This window comes from Bombina bombina, chromosome 12, assembly GCF_027579735.1.
Source record: "Bombina bombina isolate aBomBom1 chromosome 12, aBomBom1.pri, whole genome shotgun sequence".
NCBI classification, from domain to species: domain Eukaryota; kingdom Metazoa; phylum Chordata; class Amphibia; order Anura; family Bombinatoridae; genus Bombina; species Bombina bombina.
In genome coordinates this window covers 70403357-70425019 of record NC_069510.1, presented here as the reverse complement: position 1 = coordinate 70425019, position 21663 = coordinate 70403357, and the positions used below count along the sequence as shown (strand labels likewise).

At 40.8% G+C, this 21663-nt stretch overlaps 1 protein-coding gene across 1 annotated transcript in view; it reads left to right on the top strand.

Moving 5' to 3' along the window:
• The window catches only part of EXD3 (exonuclease 3'-5' domain containing 3), an 849727-nt gene that overhangs the window by 422389 nt on the left and 405675 nt on the right, over window positions 1-21663 (top strand). The window contains exons 17-19 of the mRNA XM_053695892.1: window positions 10061-10237; window positions 13444-13497; window positions 15762-15893. Coding sequence (XP_053551867.1) covers window positions 10061-10237; window positions 13444-13497; window positions 15762-15893 — 363 coding nt within the window. The remainder of the gene's footprint in view (window positions 1-10060; window positions 10238-13443; window positions 13498-15761; window positions 15894-21663) is intronic.

Here is a 21663-nt window from a genome sequence, read left to right as displayed (position 1 = left end):
AAGGCTGGAAACCTAACCAGTCCTGGAACAGGGGCAAACAGGCCAGAAAACCTGCTGCTGCCCCTAAGACAGCATGAATTGAGGGCCCCCGATCCGGGACCGGATCTAGTGGGGGTCAGACTTTCCCTCTTCGCCCAGGCTTGGGCAAGAGATGTTCAGGATCCCTGGGCGTTAGAGATCATATCTCAGGGATACCTTCTGGACTTCAAATCCTCTCCCCCAAGAGGGAGATTTCATCTGTCAAGGTTGTCAACAAACCTAACAAAGAAGGAAGCGTTTCTACGCTGCGTACAAGATCTTTTATTAATGGGAGTGATCCATCCAGTTCCGCGGTTGGAACAAGGACAAGGGTTTTACTCAAATCTGTTTGTAGTTCCCAAAAAGAGGGAACCTTCAGGCCAATCTTGGATTTAAAGATCCTAAACAAATTCCTAAGAGTTCCATCGTTCAAGAAGGAAACTATTCGAACAATTTTGCCCATGATCCAAGAGGGTCAGTACTTGACCACATTGGATTTAAAGGATGCTTACCTTCACATACCGATTCACAGAAGTCATTACCGGTATCTAAGGTTTGCCTTTTTAGACAGGCATTACCAGTTTGTAGCTCTTCCATTCGGACTGGCTACGGCTCCAAGAATCTTCACAAAGGTTCTGGGCACTCTTCTGGCGGTACTAAGACCGCGAGGAATTTCAGTAGCTCCGTACTTAGACGACATACTGATACAAGCTTCAAGCTTTCAAACTGCCAAATCTCATACAGAGATAGTACTGGCATTTCTAAGGTCGCATGGATGGAAAGTGAACGAAGAGAAAAGTTCTCTCTTTCCACTCACAAGAGTTCCCTTCCTGGGGACTCTGATAGATTCTGTAGAAATGAAGATTTACCTGACAGAGGACAGGTTAACAAAACTTCAAAATGCATGCCGTGTCCTTCATTCCATTCAAGAGACCAGAAATTCTCTTCTATGGTGGCTTTATCGGCCATATCTGTCCAGGGGAATGCCATTCAGCAGGCCAGACTGGTCAATTGTAACAACAGACGCCAGCCTACTAGGTTGGGGCGCTGTCTGGAATTCTCTGAAGGCTCAGGGACTATGGAATCAGGAGGAGAGTCTTCTTCCAATAAACATTCTGGAATTGAGAGCAGTCCTCAATGCTCTTCTGGCTTGGCCCCAGTTAGCAACTCGGGGGTTCATCAGGTTCCAGTCGGACAACATCACGACTGTAGCTTATATCAACCATCAGGGAGGGACAAGAAGCTCCCTAGCAATGATGGAAGTATCGAAGATAATTCGCTGGGCAGAGTCTCACTCTTGCCACCTGTCTGCAATCCACATCCCGGGAGTGGAGAACTGGGAGGCGGATTTCTTAAGTCGTCAGACTTTTCATCCGGGGGAGTGGGAACTTCATCCAGAGGTCTTTGCCCAAATACTTCCACGTTGGGGCAAACCAGAGATAGATCTCATGGCGTCTCGACAGAACGCCAAGCTTCCGCGCTACGGGTCCAGATCCAGGGATCCGGGAGCGGTCCTGATAGATGCCTTGACAGCACCATGGACCTTCAGGATGGCTTATGTGTTTCCACCTTTCCCGATGCTTCCTCGATTGATTGCCAGAATCAAACAGGAGAAAGCATCAGTGATTCTAATAGCGCCTGCATGGCCACGCAGGACTTGGTATACAGATCTGGTGGACATGTCATTCTGTCCACCTTGGTCGTTACCTCTGAAACAGGACCTTCTGATTCAGGGTCCTTTCAAACATCAAAATCTAACTTCTCTGAAGCTGACTGCTTGGAAATTGAACGCTTGATCTTATCAAAGCGTGGTTTTTCTGAGTCAGTTATTGATACCTTAATACAGGCTAGGAAGCCTGTCACCAGAAAGATTTACCATAAAATATGGCGTAAATACCTATATTGGTGCGAATCCAAAGGTTACTCTTGGAGTAAGGTTAGGATTCCTAGGATATTGTCTTTTCTACAAGAAGGTTTAGAAAAGGGGTTATCCGCTAGTTCCTTAAAGGGACAGATCTCAGCTCTGTCCATTCTGTTACACAAGCGTCTGTCAGAAGTTCCAGACGTTCAGGCTTTTTGTCAGGCTTTGGCCAGGATTAAACCTGTGTTTAAAGCTGTGGCTCCACCATGGAGTTTAAACCTTGTTCTTAACGTTTTACAGGGTGTTCCGTTTGAACCCCTTCATTCCATTGATATAAAGTTTTTATCTTGGAAAGTTCTATTTTTAATGGCTATTTCCTCGGCTCGAAGAGTCTCTGAGTTATCAGCCTTACATTGTGATTCTCCTTATTTGATTTTTCACTCGGATAAGGTAGTTCTGCGTACTAAGCCTGGGTTCTTACCTAAGGTAGTCACTAACAGGAATATCAATCAGGAGATTGTTGTTCCATCCTTGTGCCCAAATCCTTCTTCGAGGAAGGAACGTCTTTTGCACAATCTGGATGTAGTTCGTGCCCTTAAATTTTATTTACAGGCAACTAAAGATTTTCGACAAACGTCTTCCCTGTTTGTCGTTTACTCTGGTCAGAGGAGAGGTCAAAAAGCTTCTGCTACCTCTCTCTCTTTCTTCTGTTAAGTGTGATCAGTCCACGGGTCATCATTACTTCTGGGATATTACTCCTCCCCAACAGGAAGTGCAAGAGGATTCACCCAGCAGAGCTGCATATAGCTCCTCCCCTCTACGTCACTCCCAGTCATTCTCTTGCACCCAACGACTAGATAGGATGTGTGAGAGGACTATGGTGATTATACTTAGTTTTATATCTTCAATCAAAAGTTTGTTATTTTAAAATAGCACCGGAGTGTGTTATTACCTCTCTGGCAGAGTTTGAAGAAGAATCTACCAGAGTTTTGCTATGATTTTAGCCGGAGTAGTTAAGATCATATTGCTGTTCTCGGCCATCTGAGGAGTGAGGTAAACTTCAGATCAGGGGACAGCGGGCAGATGAATCTGCATAGAGGTATGTAGCAGTTTTTATTTTCTGACAATGGAATTGATGAGAAAATCCTGCCATACCGATATAATGTCATGTATGTATACTTTACACTTCAGTATTCTGGGGAATGGTACTTCACTAGAATTACACTGTAAGAAATACATAAAGCTGTTTAATAACTAGAGATTATGTTTAACGTTTTTGCTGGAATGTAAAATCGTTTTCATTTGCTGAGGTACTGTGTGAATAAATGTTTGGGCACTATTTTTCCACTTGGCAGTTGCTTAATCTGTTTTTCTGACAGTTTCTGTTCTCCCTCACTGCTCTGTGTGAGGGGGAGGGGCCGTTTTTTGGCGCTTTTTCTATGCATCAAATATTTCAAGTATTCCCTGCATGATCCGGTTCATCTCTACAGAGCTCAGGGGTCTTCAAAACTTATTTTGAGGGAGGTAATTTCTCTCAGCAGAGCTGTGAGAATTATAGTTTGACTGAGATAAAAAACGTTTATTCTGTAATTTGTTTCCTGCTTTCAGAATTTGTTATCTTTGCTAATGGGATTAAACCTTTGCTAAAGTTGTGTTGTTTACAAGGATTGAGGCTATAACTGTTTCAATTTATTAATTTTCAACTGTCATAGATCTTCTGTGCTTCTTAAAGGCACAGTACTTTTTAATATTATTCTAATTGAAATTGTATTTCCAAGTTGCAAGTTTATTTGCTAGTGTGTTAAACATGTCTGATTCAGAGGATGATACCTGTGTCATTTGTTGCAATGCCAAAGTGGAGCCCAATAGAAATTTATGTACTAACTGTATTGATGCTACTTTAAATAAAAGTCAATCTGTACAAATTGAACAAATTTCACCAAACAACGAGGGGAGAGTTATGCCGACTAACTCGCCTCACGTGTCAGTACCTACATCTCCCGCTCAGAGGGAGGTGCGTGATATTGTAGCGCCGAGTACATCTGGGCGGCCATTACAAATCACATTACAGGATATGGCTACTGTTATGACTGAGGTTTTGGCTAGATTACCAGAACTAAGAGGTAAGCGTGATCACTCTGGGGTGAGAACAGAGTGCGCTGATAATATTAGGGCCATGTCAGACACTGCGTCACAGGTGGCAGAACATGAGGACGGAGAACTTCATTCTGTGGGTGACGGTTCTGATCCAAACAGACTGGATTCAGATATTTCAAATTTTAAATTTAAACTGGAAAACCTCCGTGTATTACTAGGGGAGGTGTTAGCGGCTCTGAATGATTGTAACACAGTTGCAATACCAGAGAAAATGTGTAGGTTGGATAAATATTTTGCGGTACCGACGAGTACTGAGGTTTTTCCTATACCTAAGAGACTTACTTAAATTGTTACTAAGGAGTGGGATAGACACGGTGTGCCGTTCTCACCCCCTCCGATATTTAGAAAAATGTTTCCAATAGACGCCACCACAAGGGACTTATGGCAAACGGTCCCTAAGGTGGAGGGAGCAGTTTCTACCTTAGCTAAGCGTACCACTATCCCGGTGGAGGATAGCTGTGCTTTTTCAGATCCAATGGATAAAAAGTTAGAGGGTTACCTTAAGAAAATGTTTGTTCAACAAGGTTTTATATTGCAACCCCTTGCATGCATTGCGCCGATCACGGCTGCAGCGGCATTCTGGATTGAGTCTCTGGAAGAGAACATTGGTTCAGCTACTCTGGACGACATTACGGACAGGCTTAGAGTCCTTAAACTAGCTAATTCATTCATTTCGGAGGCCGTAGTACATCTTACTAAACTTACGGCGAAGAATTCAGGATTCGCCATTCAGGCACGCAGGGCGCTGTGGCTAAAATCCTGGTCAGCTGATGTTACTTCTAAGTCTAAATTGCTTAATATACCTTTCAAAGGGCAGACCTTATTCGGGCCCGGGTTGAAAGAGATTATCGCTGACATTACAGGAGGTAAAGGCCATGCCCTGCCTCAGGACAAAGCCAAAGCCAAGACTAGACAGTCTAATTTTCGTTCCTTTCGTAATTTCAAAGCAGGAGCAGCATCAACTTCCTCTGCACCAAAACAGGAAGGAGCTGTTGCTCGCTACAGACAAGGCTGGAAACCTAACCAGTCCTGGAACAAGGGCAAGCAGACTAGGAAACCTGCTGCTGCCCCTAAAACAGCATGAATTGAGGGCCCCCGATCCGGGATCGGATCTAGTGGGGGGCAGACTTTCTCTCTTCGCCCAGGCTTGGGCAAGAGATGTTCAGGATCCCTGGGCGCTAGAGATAATATCTCAGGGATACCTTCTGGACTTCAAATACTCTCCTCCAAGAGAGAGATTTCATCTGTCAAGATTGTCAACAATCCAGACAAAGAAAGAGGCGTTTCTACGCTGCGTACAAGAGCTCTTGTTAATGGGAGTAATCCATCCAGTTCCACGATCGGAACAGGGACAGGGGTTTTACTCAAATCTGTTTGTGGTTCCCAAAAAAGAGGGAACTTTCAGACCAATCCTGGACTTAAAGATCCTAAACAAATTCCTAAGAGTTCCATCGTTCAAGATGGAGACTATTCGGACAATTTTACCTATGATCCAAGAGGGTCAATACATGACCACTGTAGATTTAAAGGATGCTTACCTTCACATACCGATTCACAAGGATCATTATCGGTACCTAAGGTTTGCCTTCCTAGACAGGCATTACCAGTTTGTGGCTCTTCCATTCGGATTGGCTACAGCTCCAAGAATCTTCACAAAGGTTCTGGGTGCTCTTCTGGCGGTACTAAGACCGCGGGGAATCTCGGTAGCTCCATACCTAGACGACATTCTGATACAAGCTTCAAGCTTTCAAACTGCCAAGTCTCATACAGAGTTAGTGCTGGCATTTCTAAGGTCACATGGATGGAAGGTGAACGAAAAGAAAAGTTCACTCGTTCCACTCACAAGAGTTCCCTTCCTGGGGACTCTTATAGATTCTGTAGAAATGAAGATTTACCTGACAGAGGACAGGCTAACAAGACTTCAAAGTGCTTGCCGCACCCTTCATTCCATTCAACACCCGTCAGTGGCTCAATGCATGGAGGTAATCGGCTTAATGGTAGCGGCAATGGACATAGTACCCTTTGCACGCTTACACCTCAGACCACTGCAACTGTGCATGCTAAGTCAGTGGAATGGGGATTACTCAGACTTATCCCCTTCTCTGAATCTGGATCAAGAGACCAGAAATTCTCTTCTATGGTGGCTTTCTCGGCCACATCTGTCCAGGGGGATGCCATTCAGCAGACCAGACTGGACAATTGTAACAACAGACGCCAGCCTTCTAGGTTGGGGTGCCGTCTGGAATTCTCTGAAGGCTCAGGGACAATGGAGTCAGGAGGAGAGTCTCCTGCCAATAAACATTCTGGAATTGAGAGCAGTTCTCAATGCCCTCCTGGCTTGGCCCCAGTTGACAACTCGGGGGTTCATCAGGTTTCAGTCGGACAACATCACGACTGTAGCTTACATCAACCATCAGGGAGGGACAAGAAGCTCCCTAGCTATGATGGAAGTATCAAAGATAATTTGCTGGGCAGAGTCTCACTCTTGCCACCTGTCAGCAATCCACATCCCGGGAGTGGAGAACTGGGAGGCGGATTTCTTAAGTCGTCAGACTTTTCATCCGGGGGAGTGGGAACTTCATCCGGAGGTCTTTGCCCAAATACTTCGACGTTGGGGCAAACCAGAGATAGATCTCATGGCGTCTCGACAGAACGCCAAGCTTCCTCGTTACGGGTCCAGATCCAGGGATCCAGGAGCAGTCCTGATAGATGCTCTGACAGCACCTTGGGACTTCAGGATGGCTTACGTGTTTCCACCCTTCCCGTTGCTTCCTCGATTGATTGCCAGAATCAAACAAGAGAGAGCATCAGTGATTCTAATAGCACCTGCGTGGCCACGCAGGACTTGGTATGCAGACCTGGTGGACATGTCATCCTGTCCACCTTGGTCTCTACCTCTGAAACAGGACCTTCTGATACAGGGTCCCTTCAAACATCAAAATCTAACTTCTCTGAAGCTAACTGCTTGGAAATTGAACGCTTGATTTTATCAAGACGTGGATTTTCTGAGTCAGTTATTGATACCTTAATACAGGCTAGGAAACCTGTTACCAGAAAGATTTACCATAAGATATGGCGTAAATACCTATATTGGTGTGAATCCAAAGGTTACTCTTGGAGTAAGGTTAGGATTCCTAGGATATTGTCTTTTCTACAAGAAGGTTTAGAAAAGGGTTTATCTGCTAGTTCATTAAAGGGACAGATCTCAGCTCTGTCCATTCTGTTACACAAACGTCTGTCAGAAGTTCCTGACGTCCAGGCTTTTTGTCAGGCTTTGGCCAGAATTAAGCCTGTGTTTAAAACTGTTGCTCCACCATGGAGTTTAAACCTTGTTCTTAATGTTTTACAGGGCGTTCCGTTTGAACCCCTTCATTCCATTGATATAAAGTTGTTATCTTGGAAAGTTCTATTTTTAATGGCTATTTCCTCGGCTCGAAGAGTCTCTGAATTATCAGCCTTACATTGTGATTCTCCTTATTTGATTTTTCATTCGGATAAGGTAGTCCTGCGTACTAAACCTGGGTTCTTACCTAAGGTAGTTACTAACAGGAATATCAATCAAGAGATTGTTGTTCCTTCTTTATGCCCAAATCCTTCTTCAAAGAAGGAACGTCTACTGCACAACCTGGATGTAGTCCGTGCTCTAAAATTTTACTTACAGGCAACTAAGGAATTTCGACAAACGTCTTCTCTGTTTGTCATTTACTCTGGGCAGAGGAGAGGTCAAAAAGCTTCCGCTACCTCTCTTTCTTTTTGGCTTCGTAGCATAATTCGTTTAGCTTATGAGACTGCTGGACAGCAGCCTCCTGAAAGAATTACAGCTCATTCTACTAGAGCTGTGGCTTCCACTTGGGCCTTCAAGAATGAGGCCTCTGTTGAACAGATTTGCAAGGCTGCAACTTAGTCTTCGCTTCATACTTTTTCCAAATTTTACAAATTTGACACTTTTGCTTCATCGGAGGCTATTTTTGGGAGAAAGGTTCTTCAGGCAGTGGTTCCTTCTGTATAAAGAGCCTGCCTATCCCTCCCGTCATCCGTGTACTTTTGCTTTGGTATTGGTATCCCAGAAGTAATGATGACCCGTGGACTGATCACACTTAACAGAAGAAAACATAATTTATGCTTACCTGATAAATTCCTTTCTTCTGTAGTGTGATCAGTCCACGGCCCGCCCTGTTTTTAAGGCAGGTAAATATTTTTTAATTTATACTCCAGTCACCACTTCACCCTTGGCTTTTCCTTTCTCGTTGGTCCTTGGTCGAATGACTGGGAGTGACGTAGAGGGGAGGAGCTATATGCAGCTCTGCTGGGTGAATCCTCTTGCACTTCCTGTTGGGGAGGAGTAATATCCCAGAAGTAATGATGACCCGTGGACTGATCACACTACAGAAGAAAGGAATTTATCAGGTAAGCATAAATTATGTTTTTTGGCTTCATAGCATAATTCGTTTAGCTTATGAGACTGCTGGACAGCAGCCTCCTGAAAGAATTACAGCTCATTCCACTAGACTGTGGCTTCCACTTGGGCCTTTAAGAATGAGGCCTCTGTTGAACAGATTTGCAAGGCTGCAACTTGGTCTTCGCTTCATACTTTTTCCAAATTTTACAAATTTGACACTTTTGCTTCCTCGGAGGCTATTTTTGGGAGAAAGGTTCTTCAGGCAGTGGTTCCTTCTGTATAAAGAGCCTGCCTATCCCTCCCGTCATCCGTGTACTTTTGCTTTGGTATTGGTATCCCACAAGTAATGATGACCCGTGGACTGATCACACTTAACAGAAGAAAACATAATTTATGCTTACCTGATAAATTCCTTTCTTCTGTAGTGTGATCAGTCCACGGCCCGCCCTGTTTTTTAAGGCAGGTAAATATTTTTTAAATTATACTCCAGTCACCACTACACCCTTGGCTTCTCCTTTCTCGTTGGTCCTTGGTCGAATGACTGGAGGTGACGTAGAGGGGAGGAGCTATATAGCAACTCTGCTGGGTGAATCCTCTTGCACTTCCTGTAGGGGAGCAGTTAATATCCCACAAGTAATGATGACCCGTGGACTGATCACACTACAGAAGAAAGGAATTTATCAGGTAAGCATAAATTATGTTTTTTTAATATATTAGAATATATTTAAATTTGAAATCCCTGTAAAAAGTCATGCTGTGCACATTATTCTTGAATTCTGATGGATTGTGACCTATTTTGTTAAAGGAACACTAAATTCAAAATGAAACTTTCATGGTTCAGACAGCGCACACAATTTTAAACAACTTTCCAATTCACTTCCGTTATCTAAATATGCACAATCTTTTATTTACAAACTCTCTGAGGCACCAGCCCCTACTGAGTGTGTGCAAGATTCACAGACAACGTTTATTTATTTTGTGATTGGCTGATGGATGTCACTTGATGCAGTGTGAAAATAAAACTAACTTTAAAACTAATCAATGCTTTTGCATTGTCTATTTATTATGCATTTATTGACTGTACTATTCTACTGTGTTCTACTGAGGAGATGCAACAATATAACTGGAAACAAGGAGATCAGTGTAATAGAGAAGTGTCCTCTTCCATAGAATTAATATTGCAGTCATTTTTTTAAATTTACCCTTTAGAAATTATTCACTGTTTTGCAGAATATCTGTATGCTTAAAACATGGTTAAAACTGACATTTTGTTTAAAGTATATGTTATTTTATATATCCATGACACAACCTTGAAAAGCCTATTTTTATCTTACTTAATTTGCAGTGCCCAATCAGGGACAGGTGTAAATAAACCCTTGCACATATCAACTAATCACTGTGCAGCATGTAGTTATATCAAGGGTCTGCACTTTGGCCTCTCTGGAGGAGTAGCAACACTACAATTTTCATAGTTAATTTACAGGGGAAAAACAGGCAAAAAAACTATGAAAGGCATTGCAAACATTTTTTCTAATGATGCATAAACATTTTATTGGGTGGTGAAATTTTGCGTTTGTCCCTTTAAGTCAGTTTCAACCACTAATATTTTTTGTTTGTTGACATAGAAGCCCAAGACTTTGACTACCACACCCAACCCTAATTCTATGAGTCAACCACTATCCCCGCGCCAGTTTAGTGTTGTGTGCGACAATATGCTCCAGGGACTCGGAAGATACTTGCGCTGCCTGGGAGTGGACGTCCTCATGTTGGAGAACGATGACGACCATAGGAGAGCAGCCGAGGTCTGTATTATTTTATCTTGAGATGCTTGGACTGAGGTATTGTCTGTTATTGACATCTGTAATTCCTCCATTGTCATATGAAAAATACATATGTCAGGGTTCTTATACAAAATATTTCTTTAAACAGCCCTGACATATGTATTTTTCATATGTGTCCCTTTTTAAAGCGGCAATACGGTCACCCTAGTCATATTAGATATTAGTGCTATGTGAACATTAAGTTTTTCCTGGTAGCTGTATACACAATTACTAAACCCCTTTAAATATTATGTTCACAAAAAGTACTTTCTTTGTAGCACTTATTTATTAAACATAATAATTATTAAATATATTTTTTTTAATATATTTTTAGTAAAATTACGCCTATAATAAAGGGACACAAGTCAAATCAAACTTTAATGATTTAGACAGAGCAGCAATTTTAACCAACTTTCCAATTTACACTTTTTTTACACTCTTTGGCCCATATTTATCAAGCTCCGTGTTTCTGGCGAGTCTTCAAACTCGCCAGAAACACAAGTTATGAAACAGCGGTCACAAAGACTGCTGCTCCATAACCTGTCCGCCTGCTCTGAGCAGGCAGACAGACATCGCCGGAAATCAACCCGATCGGGTTGATTGACACCGCCCTGCTGGCGGCCGTTTGGCCGCGAGTGTGCAGGGGGCAGCGTTGCACCAGCAGCTCTTGTGAGCTGCTGGTGCAATGCTGAATACGGAGAGCGTATTGCTCTCCGTATTCAGCGAGGTCTGGCGGACCTGATCCGCAGTGTCGGATCAGATCCGCCAGACCTTGATAAATAGAGGCCTGTGAGTCACCAGCTCCTACTGAGCATGTACAAGAATTCACAGAATAAATTCATTTGTGATTGGCTGATGGCTGTCACATGATACGGAGTGGAATTAGACATAACTTTGAAATTTGTCAGAATAAAAAAAATCATTTTCTCATTTGAAGTTTAGACTAAGTGCTATGATATTGTCTTGTTATCTTGCATTTGTTTATTATGCAAATCTGTGTTTACTGGTTCTTTAAATATTTTGTATTAATTTGTGTTTGAAACTTTCATTAATAAAAGCATAATTAACAGACAAGTGCTTAATAAGACAATATACACCTCTTTTTTTGTGTAAAAATTGGGCTTTATCTACACTCGCTAGAGAGGCCAGAACGCAATATATGTTACTTAGGATATCAAAATGCTACAAATTCCCTAAACCAGCTATTTGATCCACATCATTTGCATGTTACTTAATTCGGCTTTTTCCTCCCCAGGGAGTTAGGGGAACAATGTTTAAACATCTCTTGCTTTTATTGTAAACGTCCTTTTAAGGGAGAAATTAGTAACAATCATATTGTTATTGTGTGATTGTAAGATGTCTGGCATTAGTAATGTGCTAGAGACACAACTCTAACCATTATCGGACTCATTTAAAAGGGATATGATAATCAAAATGAAACTTTCATAATTAAAGTGAAAGTCAATCCTAGCGTTGTACAAACGCTAGGATTGACTATTGAAACAAATAAAGGGGACTTTCATTCATGAAGTATAAGATACTTCATGTAGAAAGCTCCTTTATTTGTTTCAACTGATCGCCGTTCTTAGCTCCTACAGCAGAGCACGGCTAAACATTTTTTTAGCTAAGAGGTGACGTTTTCAACTCTTAGCCAATAACCGTGTGGTAAATCTGGCTCCCATGGGCGCCAAGCCGGATTTACTGCACGGCTATTGGCTAAGAGGTGTAAAAACATCACCTCTTAGCAAAAACATTTTTTTAGCCGTGGGCTGCTGTAGGAGCTAAGAACGGCGATCAGTGGAAACCAATAAAGGAGCTTTCTACATGAAGTATCTTATACTTCATGAATGAAAGTGCCCTTTATTTGTTTCAATAGTCAATCCTAGCATTTGTACAACGCTAGGATTGACTTTCACTTTAAGAGAGAGAGTATATATTGTTGAACTTTTTTGCCATTTATGTGTATTATCAAATTTACCTCTGTAACTTAGCTACTTTCATGAAGGTATACAGAGTTCGGTGCAGAAGCATGTACAGTATATGTCTTGAAAGTCATATGACAACAGTGTTTGTAGCATTGTTATACAGGAACTCTTTAGAGTGCAGCAGTTTCTGGCATTCTTTGTTAAAACTCTATGGTAATGTAAGCTGTATAGTTAGAAGCACTGTTTAAGGGGAAAAAAAGGACTGAACACAAACGCAGAGTGCACCTAACTGTGTAGGAGACATCCAAACATTCCGTGCAGTAGTAGTAATTAAAGGCAGATCTAGGTGTTTTCCCTGCTTTACATGTTGCTTGTATAACATTGATACACCCACTTTTGCCACATAGTGCTCAAGACACATGCACAATCCTGAATCTACCTCAGTATGCTCTCAAAGAAATTGGAAAGTTGTGCACTATATTTGTATCCTGATTGTTTTGTCTTTAAAGTCCCTTTAATCAGACACAGGAGGGCAAGTTTTATGGTTAAGGAACTGAGTGAACGTTATGTGATCAGGTTTTGCTGTATGATTGTTGTTTCATGTATTTTTCATGAATATGGAAACTTGTCATAAACTAATCCGACTAGATCATTCGCATAGGGATTTATAGACTATAACAACTTCATGTTGAGATTTTCTTCTAAGGGAAACAGTTATTTATGACTACAATTTGTGTTTTGGACAGGTTAGGTCGGCATGACTTTTGCACCGTGCACGTCCATGTTTTGAGCTGTTAAAGCACTTTCACAAACACAGAAACAATACATAGATTTTGACAGTAGATAAGAACCATAGGCCCAAAAAGTTTGGCCAAAATTTCCTAAAAGTGTAATCTTCTTTAGTTCATAGGATAGCTTTATACTTATCCCAGGCATTCAGTCATTATCACCTCTAATAGAAGTTTAATCTATGAATCAACCACGTTTTCTGTGATGACGTGCTTCTGCTATTTGCTCTGCTGCTCTTCAACTTGAGATCATAACCTCTTGTTCTGGAATTGCTCTATTTGTGAAAAATACTTACAACCTTCGCTTTATTAAGCCCCTTAATATACTTGTAAGTTTCTAGTGTATTAGGACACACTACCCAAAATTATAGGGATGCGATGTCCTACTTGCTGTGTAGAATTGTTTATATGGAGTGATGAAGAGGTAACGTGGTCTGATCAGAGGCTCTTTGACCGACCCATTGTTCTATTTCAGATTGCCAGACGTGACGGAAGAGTCATTCTCACATGTGGCCTGCCCTATGAGACGGTAAGCAGTGGTTTTGTGTGTATGTCAGGTGCATGCCCTTGAGTGTCATTGTGTACCCACCAACCTCTGTTTCTAAGTGGTCTAAGATCTGAATCAGGGTTGTGTTAAAGTTTTAAATAAAATTTTATGGTAAAATTCTAAACAATTGGAATAGGGAATTGGAAAAAAAACCTTTATAATTTTCAGAGTAATTTGTTTATGCATCAAAAAATATGCATTGCAAAAGATCTGCTTTAAAAATACATGTTTAAACCCCTAAACCTTGCATGACGACACGTGGTCGCGATCAGCACATTGTACTTACCGTGGATGATGATGTGTCATCATGCAGGGGGGGGGCTGCTCTTGGAGCTTATCGCACCCCCCCCCCTCCCTCATACACTCATTTAATCCCAGGCGGTCTAGGGCTCAGTATCACCCGGGGAATTGATGGCATTATGACCCGGAAATATCTGCAAAGAAAAGAGGGCTGGGAGGGGCAGGTGTTCAAACACCTTAATCTCAGCCCCCTTAAGCCCTAGAAACCTCCAACTCCCACCATTTAAAAGGTAATTTCATGTGTGTCTTTGGTATAAACACAATTTTTAAAAAAAAGTACACACGTGTTAATGCACAACATAGTAATACCCCTCTAACTGGCCATCAAAAAGACCTAGAGACCCCCATAAACTTCTCTTAAAAATAAACCTGTATATAAGTTTTAATAGCCAGGTGATCACTGTGATAATAGTAATCACCTGATGTGAATAAACGTGCATCTATTTGCACAGAGGCTCTTAGGAGACCCTGTGTGCAGATCAAATACCGAAAGCTCTGTATTTATATGTGTTTAACCCCTTTTTTTACTATAATGCTTAGCTGGGGAACCACCTTTAGAGCAATCTGGGGGCTCCCACCGACTCCCACCCTGGCGATCGGGCTTGTACAGTGACAGGCATTGTCGGGGCTTCCCGTTACGTGCGGTGATGTCACGCGCAATGACATGATGACGTCACCGCGCAACTTTATTTAAAATTTACAATACAAAGTATGGGGAAAGGGGGCATGCTGCTTAGAAGCCTGCATCTCAGGCATCTAAGCAGTTACAGACCCCCAAGACCCACCGTTGGAAAGGTAATCGACTAACCTTTCCAACGGTATACATTTTGGGGATTTGGGGTGAGGGAAGTCAAACATTTTTTTTTTTAAATAGTAAATAACAGGAAAAATTAAATCTATCTTAGCACTCAAAGGGTTAAAAGCCTCTTAAATGTTGTAGTTTTTTTTTTTTTTTACTTCCTTAGCTGTCGCCAATTAGAGACATATATATTTAAACTCCTGCACATATCATCCATATACTGTGCATCATGTAGGAGTGTTAGATTATGTGTAATTAAACATATTACGGGAAATAAAATGTTGAGTTTAATGTACTTTAAAATGATAAGACAGTAATAAAACATAAATAATAAAAGTATATTCCAAAGTTTTATATAATACGAATACTAAAGTATTTTATATTACAATCTCAAAGGGTCAGATTTATTATTACCCAGACGGATAGGGTTTGCATACGGGAAACCTGTCCATCTGAGATCACAAGAATCAGATAGCATATGCTGCCATAATTATCTGCTTGTGCAAATGCCCCCCTCTGCACGTGAAAAGTTAACTCTGGTCAATCACCCGGAGTCCAGAGTGATTTGACACGTCAGAGGTGGTGGAGAGGTTAGGAAGTTGTGTTTGCGAGTGTGCAACCAATAGGACCATTTACAGTTTTGTAAATCTGCCCAAAAAGTGTTTACAGGCCATTTAATACAGATATCCCTATGTCTTCTGTCAAGGTAATAATGTAAATGTGTTCAGGATCATATCAATGACTAAAGTTTGTGGGATTTAGTTTACTTATATGCAGTGTCTATGAGTCCTTAAAGGGACATGAGACCTAAAATGTTTTTCATGATTCAAATAGAAAATACAATTTTAAACAACATATCCTTTGTTGAAAAAGCAGTAATGCATTGCTAGGAGTTAGCTGGACTCATAGGATGAGCCAATAACATGAGGCATATATCATATGTGCAGCCATCAATCAGCAGCTCCTGAGCCTAGTTAGGCACCCTTTTCAACAAAGAATACCAAGGGAACAAAACAGATTAGATAATACAAGTAAATTATAAAGTTGTTTAAAATCACATTCCATGTCTGAATCATGAAGGGAAAAAAAAATAGTTTCATATCCCTTTTAGTCATTAGCATTTGTTTCTGTTTTGTGATTTTTGCAGCTTCGTTCTCAAGTAGGGGAAGGAAAATGTTTCCTTGTAGACTGCTCAGAAAAAGCTAAGGAGCAAGCCATCAAGGTGCTGAAACATTTTAATGTCCGTGTCACCCTGGCCGATGTCTTCAGTCGTTGTCAGGTAAGTGATTTCACTTCTTAGCTGTGTTAGATAATCTGAACTGCTGCATCCACAGGTGACGTGTTATTGTCCTGAAAGCTTCAGGATTAAAATTATGTGTTAAACTGTTTTAGTTGTTGTAACACAAAGCCGGCTGCCTCCTTATTCCCTTAGGGAGACTAAATACATACAAACAGAGAAGCACACTATCAGGAACAAGCACCAGCTCAATATCATGTTCTATGGCGATTTACCACCTGGGTGCAGTGTCTTTTAGCCCAATAATGCTTTTCACAGAGAAGTACTTTCCCGAAGTATATCAGTCTGATCCCGCCTTACAAGGTTAGGCAAGCCCTCTCTGAACAAGAAAACCCCAAGACGATCGTTACGGCCTTAAATGGGTCTCGTCATTGAGATGCAGTCATATTCCTCTATGCACATTGGGCAAGGAGTCCACATCTGGTTTCCCCTTTTTCTCTTAGGGAGAGAAGGAAATATCCCACTGCTGCCACCAATGTAACGAGACCTAGTGGATTGAACCCTATTGTGAGTGTCAGATCCATCCTGCTCTGCCATTCACACTTCTCCAAGTACCGCTAGAGAGCAACAGGGACTAGGCTACTCAACTAATAGCCCTATTTGCAGTGATTAAGCTCTGTAGTGAAGCTCTTCCCTTCCCATACAAACACCAGACAAGGCTAAGTGCAGTAGAGAGTAACACACTGTAATGGTCAAGACAAAGGGTTTTTATACACAACAAGCAGTGGTGAGGTTACGAAATTTTAGGAACAGGTTCTAATGGGATTCCAAAATTTTAGCGACAGGTTCTCTAACTTCTCTATAATACAAAAACATTTACATTTTCTAAATTGTAGGAACCTGCTGAATCCCACCACTGAGTACAAGGTGTAAAATGCAAAAGCTAATCATATACTGTCCCCTGCTCTCCCCCCTTGTGTCCAGATCCTACCGGGTGATAAGGTTTCCCGGGCATATAACATTAGTTTTTAGTTAAATATTTTTTCTTGAAAATTTTTACAATGATATCATAGAAATAATAACAGATATTCAACAAAAACAAAATAATTGTCTCTCTTACAATATATAGATACATCCTATATTATAAAAGGCCAGGTATGTTTGTCCGATGCAGTCATGCGCAGTAGAGACTGCAGCGCGAGACCTGGCCGCAAAGAAGGATCAGTCAGTGAGGATCAGACAGCAGAGAGGAGGGGCCCGAGGGGGGGGGGGGCGGTAGCGGGTGGGACCACAGCACTACAGTAAAAAAAAAAAAAAGTTGAGAGCGTCAAGGGGAAGGAGGCAGAGAGAGGGGATCCAAGTGGATGGGGATTTTGGCCCATGTACACGGGGTTTAGAACTAGGATATTATAAAGAGACATACCAAAAAAGGAAGAAAACATTTCCCTGGGCATAACATTTTGCCCCGCCCCTTTTAATGTCCAGTAACTTTAGCAGTAAAGCACGTTGCTTCTAAAAGGAGCACACCCATGTGTTTGGTATCATTTTAAAGCTCTTGATCATTCTGTAAAAGTTTGGTGCATTTCAGTCACATGGAGTGGAAGTGAAAAGCCATTTTTGTGTTTACCTGGTGCTCACAAGGTAGTGTAGCTAGGAAAGGTAGAGGGTGTACTAAAATACTTCCAGACAGCTAGAAAAATGCCTTGAATAGAGTTCTTTAGTAATGGGAGGTGGCCCAGAGTTTGCTTTACATTATTAAAAGGTTAAAATAGGGTTGAAAGAAAACAAATAAAGGGGCTTGTAGCTAGGAACTGTCTCTTTAACCCCTGAGTGGCTGGGCTGTAAAGGAGGCAACCGGCATTGTGTCACAGTTATTTATTGTACATACAATGAATCTGTAGGATTCTAGTACAAGGGGTTTATAAATTACATGTAATTTGCCACTGACGTGTACTATTCAGAAGAAATGGGGAGTCTTTCAATTGCCCTTTTACTGCCTTCTCTTAAAAGAGACTAGATTGTGTAACAACTTTGTATAAAAAGGGTGGTAATGTGTTAACCAGTGGATTACAAGATCATTTTTTTCCAAAAAATAGAATAAAAATGTATGTGTGTGTGTGTATATATATATATCTACCAGGGTGCTGTCAATCAGTTATCCAAAAGGTTCACACAAGGTAAGCACTGACTCTACAAACTTTTATTGTACATTTTTGGATATGGCCTTGTGAGGACTTATATACTGGGTACACATCCCACGAACCTGTAAAACTCCGCCCTGGATGCTCACAAGCACTCACAGCCAACTGTACAGCTTTCAGTGATTCAGACACGCCTGGGTGCAAAGCCCATTGGGAAAATTACAACATAAAATTAAAAATTTGTTATGAGGAAAGAGAGTGTTTCAAATTGTATTACAGATCCGTTTTTACCCTAAACAGCTTTTACTTAGCGATGATTTATTTATATATATATATATAAAAAAAGCATTTTGTTTCCCTTTAAAATGTATCACCAGTACATTGCTGTTAATATTGTTTTTGTGATAATATTTTTGCTATGTACCATTCTTGGGGCAAAAGCTCATTTATGTATTTGTAGGGAAAAGTTACTTTCCCTCCAGACATAAATGGACACACGTTTAATCTGGTGCACCGGTTATTATATCGATTGCCCATATCATAGACCCTGAGGAAATGCATCTCGCATGAAATGCGCAGGATTTATTCTTCTCTTTCATCCGCTTCACTATGGGTGCTTAGCCTGGGACTGTGTTATAACACTACTTTTAATGAAGGCGAAATAAAGAGGATATGTTTTAAATGATTCATCTGGCCGTCTGAGTTCTGTGACTCAATTTTCAAGGACACATCTTCCTCGTCCTTCTCAGATACCTGGAGAAGAGAGTCTTAGTTATTTCCTGATCTTTTTATCAGTATTTGCAACTTTAAAACCTTGTCACAAGTGGTCTTGTAATAAAACGCTTTCCAAAAGGGACCTCCTTTTAATTAAATTAGCTGTTTTCTTACCTAATCTTTAGAAGCAAATTCTGATGTTTCTATATAAATATAATTTTCATCTGCTTGCTTTTTGTTACTTTCTATGACAGAAAACTAGGAGACCAATAATCTTAACGGTTAAAGGGACATGAAACCCAAATTTTTTCATGATTTAGAAAGAGCATGCAATTTTAAACAACTTTCTAATTTACTTCTATTAGCTATTTTTTTCTTCATTCTCTTGATATCCTTTGCTGAAAAGCATATCTAGATAGGCTCACTATCTCCTGATTGGTGGCTCCACATAGATGCCTCGTGTTATTAGCTCACCCATGTGCATTGATATTTCTTCAGCAACGGATATTAAAAGAATGAAGCAAATCAGATAATTGAAGTAAATGAGAATTTTGTTTAAAATTGTATTCTCTGTCTGAATCATGAAATAAATTTTTGGGGTTTAATGTCCCTTTAAGCAGCTTTGGAGACCCATTCAATACCTAACCCAGGGGTGTACTTGTGTTTCTAGCCTATGCCTGGTTTAAGGGAGCAGTACATTGTGTGGGGGTAGTTCTATGGCGTGATGTCTGATTTATTCCTATAAGCACCAAATATAATTATATATTCATTTTTTTACAAATTAATTTAACTCTTTTTTTTTTTTTGGTGGGGGTGGGGGGGCGGTATTGACTTGGTTGTGAGACATTGATGGGGCAAAAAGTAGAACAAATAGTTTGAGTTGGGGATTTAAGGGCAGTTGATTTTTTTGTGTGCCTAGGGCAGCACAAAATCGAAAGACACCACTGACCTTAGCAGTCATCCAACAGTTAAGATTGCACTTAAAGGGATAGGAAAGTGAAAATTAAACTTGCATGATTCAAATAGAACATGTAATTTAAGACACTTTTAAATTAACTTTTATTTTCAAGTGTGCTTTGTTCTCTTAGTATCCCTTGTTGAAAAAGAATACGCACATATCATACACTAGTGGGAGCTGCTGCTGATTGGTGCCTGCACACATTTGTCTCTTGTGATTGGCTAACTAGATGTATTCATCTTGCTGCCAGTAGTGCAATGCTGTTCCTTCAGCAAAGGATAACAAGAGACTGAAGCAAATTTGATAATAGAAGTAAATTGGAAAGTTGTTTTAAATTGTATGTTCTATCTGAATCATACATTATTATTTTATTTTTTTTTGGGGGGGGGGGGGTCTCCTGTCCCTTTAAAGGTCCACTAAATAAAATAGAATTTTATCATTTATAATTGTAATTGCACATACTTTTTGCAGATTTTTTTTCCTGTAAATTTTAAAGTTAATCCAATTTTATCTCTCCCTGTATCATGTGACAGCCATCAGCCAATCGCCAAATCAGTAGGAGCGGGAGCAATAGAAAGTGTGCAAATAAAAAGATTTTAGTGGTCCTTTAAGCTGTTGTATTGGGGGTTATTTCCATCCATAGAGCAGTGTTTGCTGGGTATTGTGGCAGAGCGCAGGGAGTACGAGAAAATAAAGAAAATGCTGCAGTTTTAATCACATTAACCTTTTAACGCCGTTCTATTCCGTCATATTTACACTGGGCTTTAAAGCCGTTATGACGGAATAGAACGTCATAACAAACGGCTGTCCTGAAGCCTTCTGCGCTTCAAGGACTTGATCGCGGTCTGGAGGGCGTTCCTAGGGTTGTAGGGACGCCCCCCAGATGCGATCCAATAATTGAAATCTCGCGATCGTATGCACGATCGCGTAGTTTCAATTTGTCTACATCGGAACAGGTGTTCCGATGTAGACACTTTAACCCTGTCACGAAAGGGTTAAAGAGATGTTTTCGGAAGTGGACCTCTGTAAATAAATCAGTGGTAAGTGTATTCAGTGCGGGTTTCCTTTGCAATACATTTACCGTCCCTTTAATTAGCTGGTTGGTGCAGTCCTCAGCCACAATATGACCGTCAGCAGAACAATACGAACCCCCCCCCCCCCCTCCTCTCACAAATCTTTGCTTGATCGTGTTAGGATCACATAAGGCGAAGCCAGGTAATAATGTTGGTCTTTCTATTGTACTGTGTTGCTGTAACATAATGGCTAATTACTGGTAGGAAGAGCACTGCATCTCCAGTTTCGTTTTGCAGAATAAAATGTCTTCAGAGCAAATCCTACTCTACCTGCATTTCAAAGGCAAAATGAGAAAAAATAAAACAAAGAAATAAAAATAAAGAACTTTAACTAAATATGTACTGCAAAATATAGACGTGCTATCCCATCCAAAAGTATCTACATAGCTGATTATCAATGCACATTGCTGAAAAAAATGATGTATGTTTAAAAAAACACAGCGACAAAAAACAAATATATGAATCTACAATAAAAAAGTAAAAGATTAGGGGACATTAAAGGGACATTACAATGGAGAAATCACATGCTCTTATTTGTTAGACCATGGCATTTTAAGACTAGTGACCCTGCAAATCTATGTGTTTAACCCTTCCACAAATGGGTTAAACACATAGAGGTACCACTAGGGACCTGCAGAACACTACAGGGTCCTGAGCGGAAACTGCCACTGATCCAATCAGTAACGCTAGTCACATGACAGAGTTGTATATCTAGAGCTGCCAATTGGATCATTGTCAATTTCAGCTCGGGAGCAGCAGTATTCTGCTTGTTCCAAGTGATACTGATGCAGGGGGCTAAACACATAGCATTAAAGGGTTTGCTAGTCTTAAAATGACATGCTCTAATGGATTGGAGCTTTTTATTGTTACTGAAATGGCCGTTTAAAATAAATAATAAAGTTATTCAAAGTATAACTATGATACAA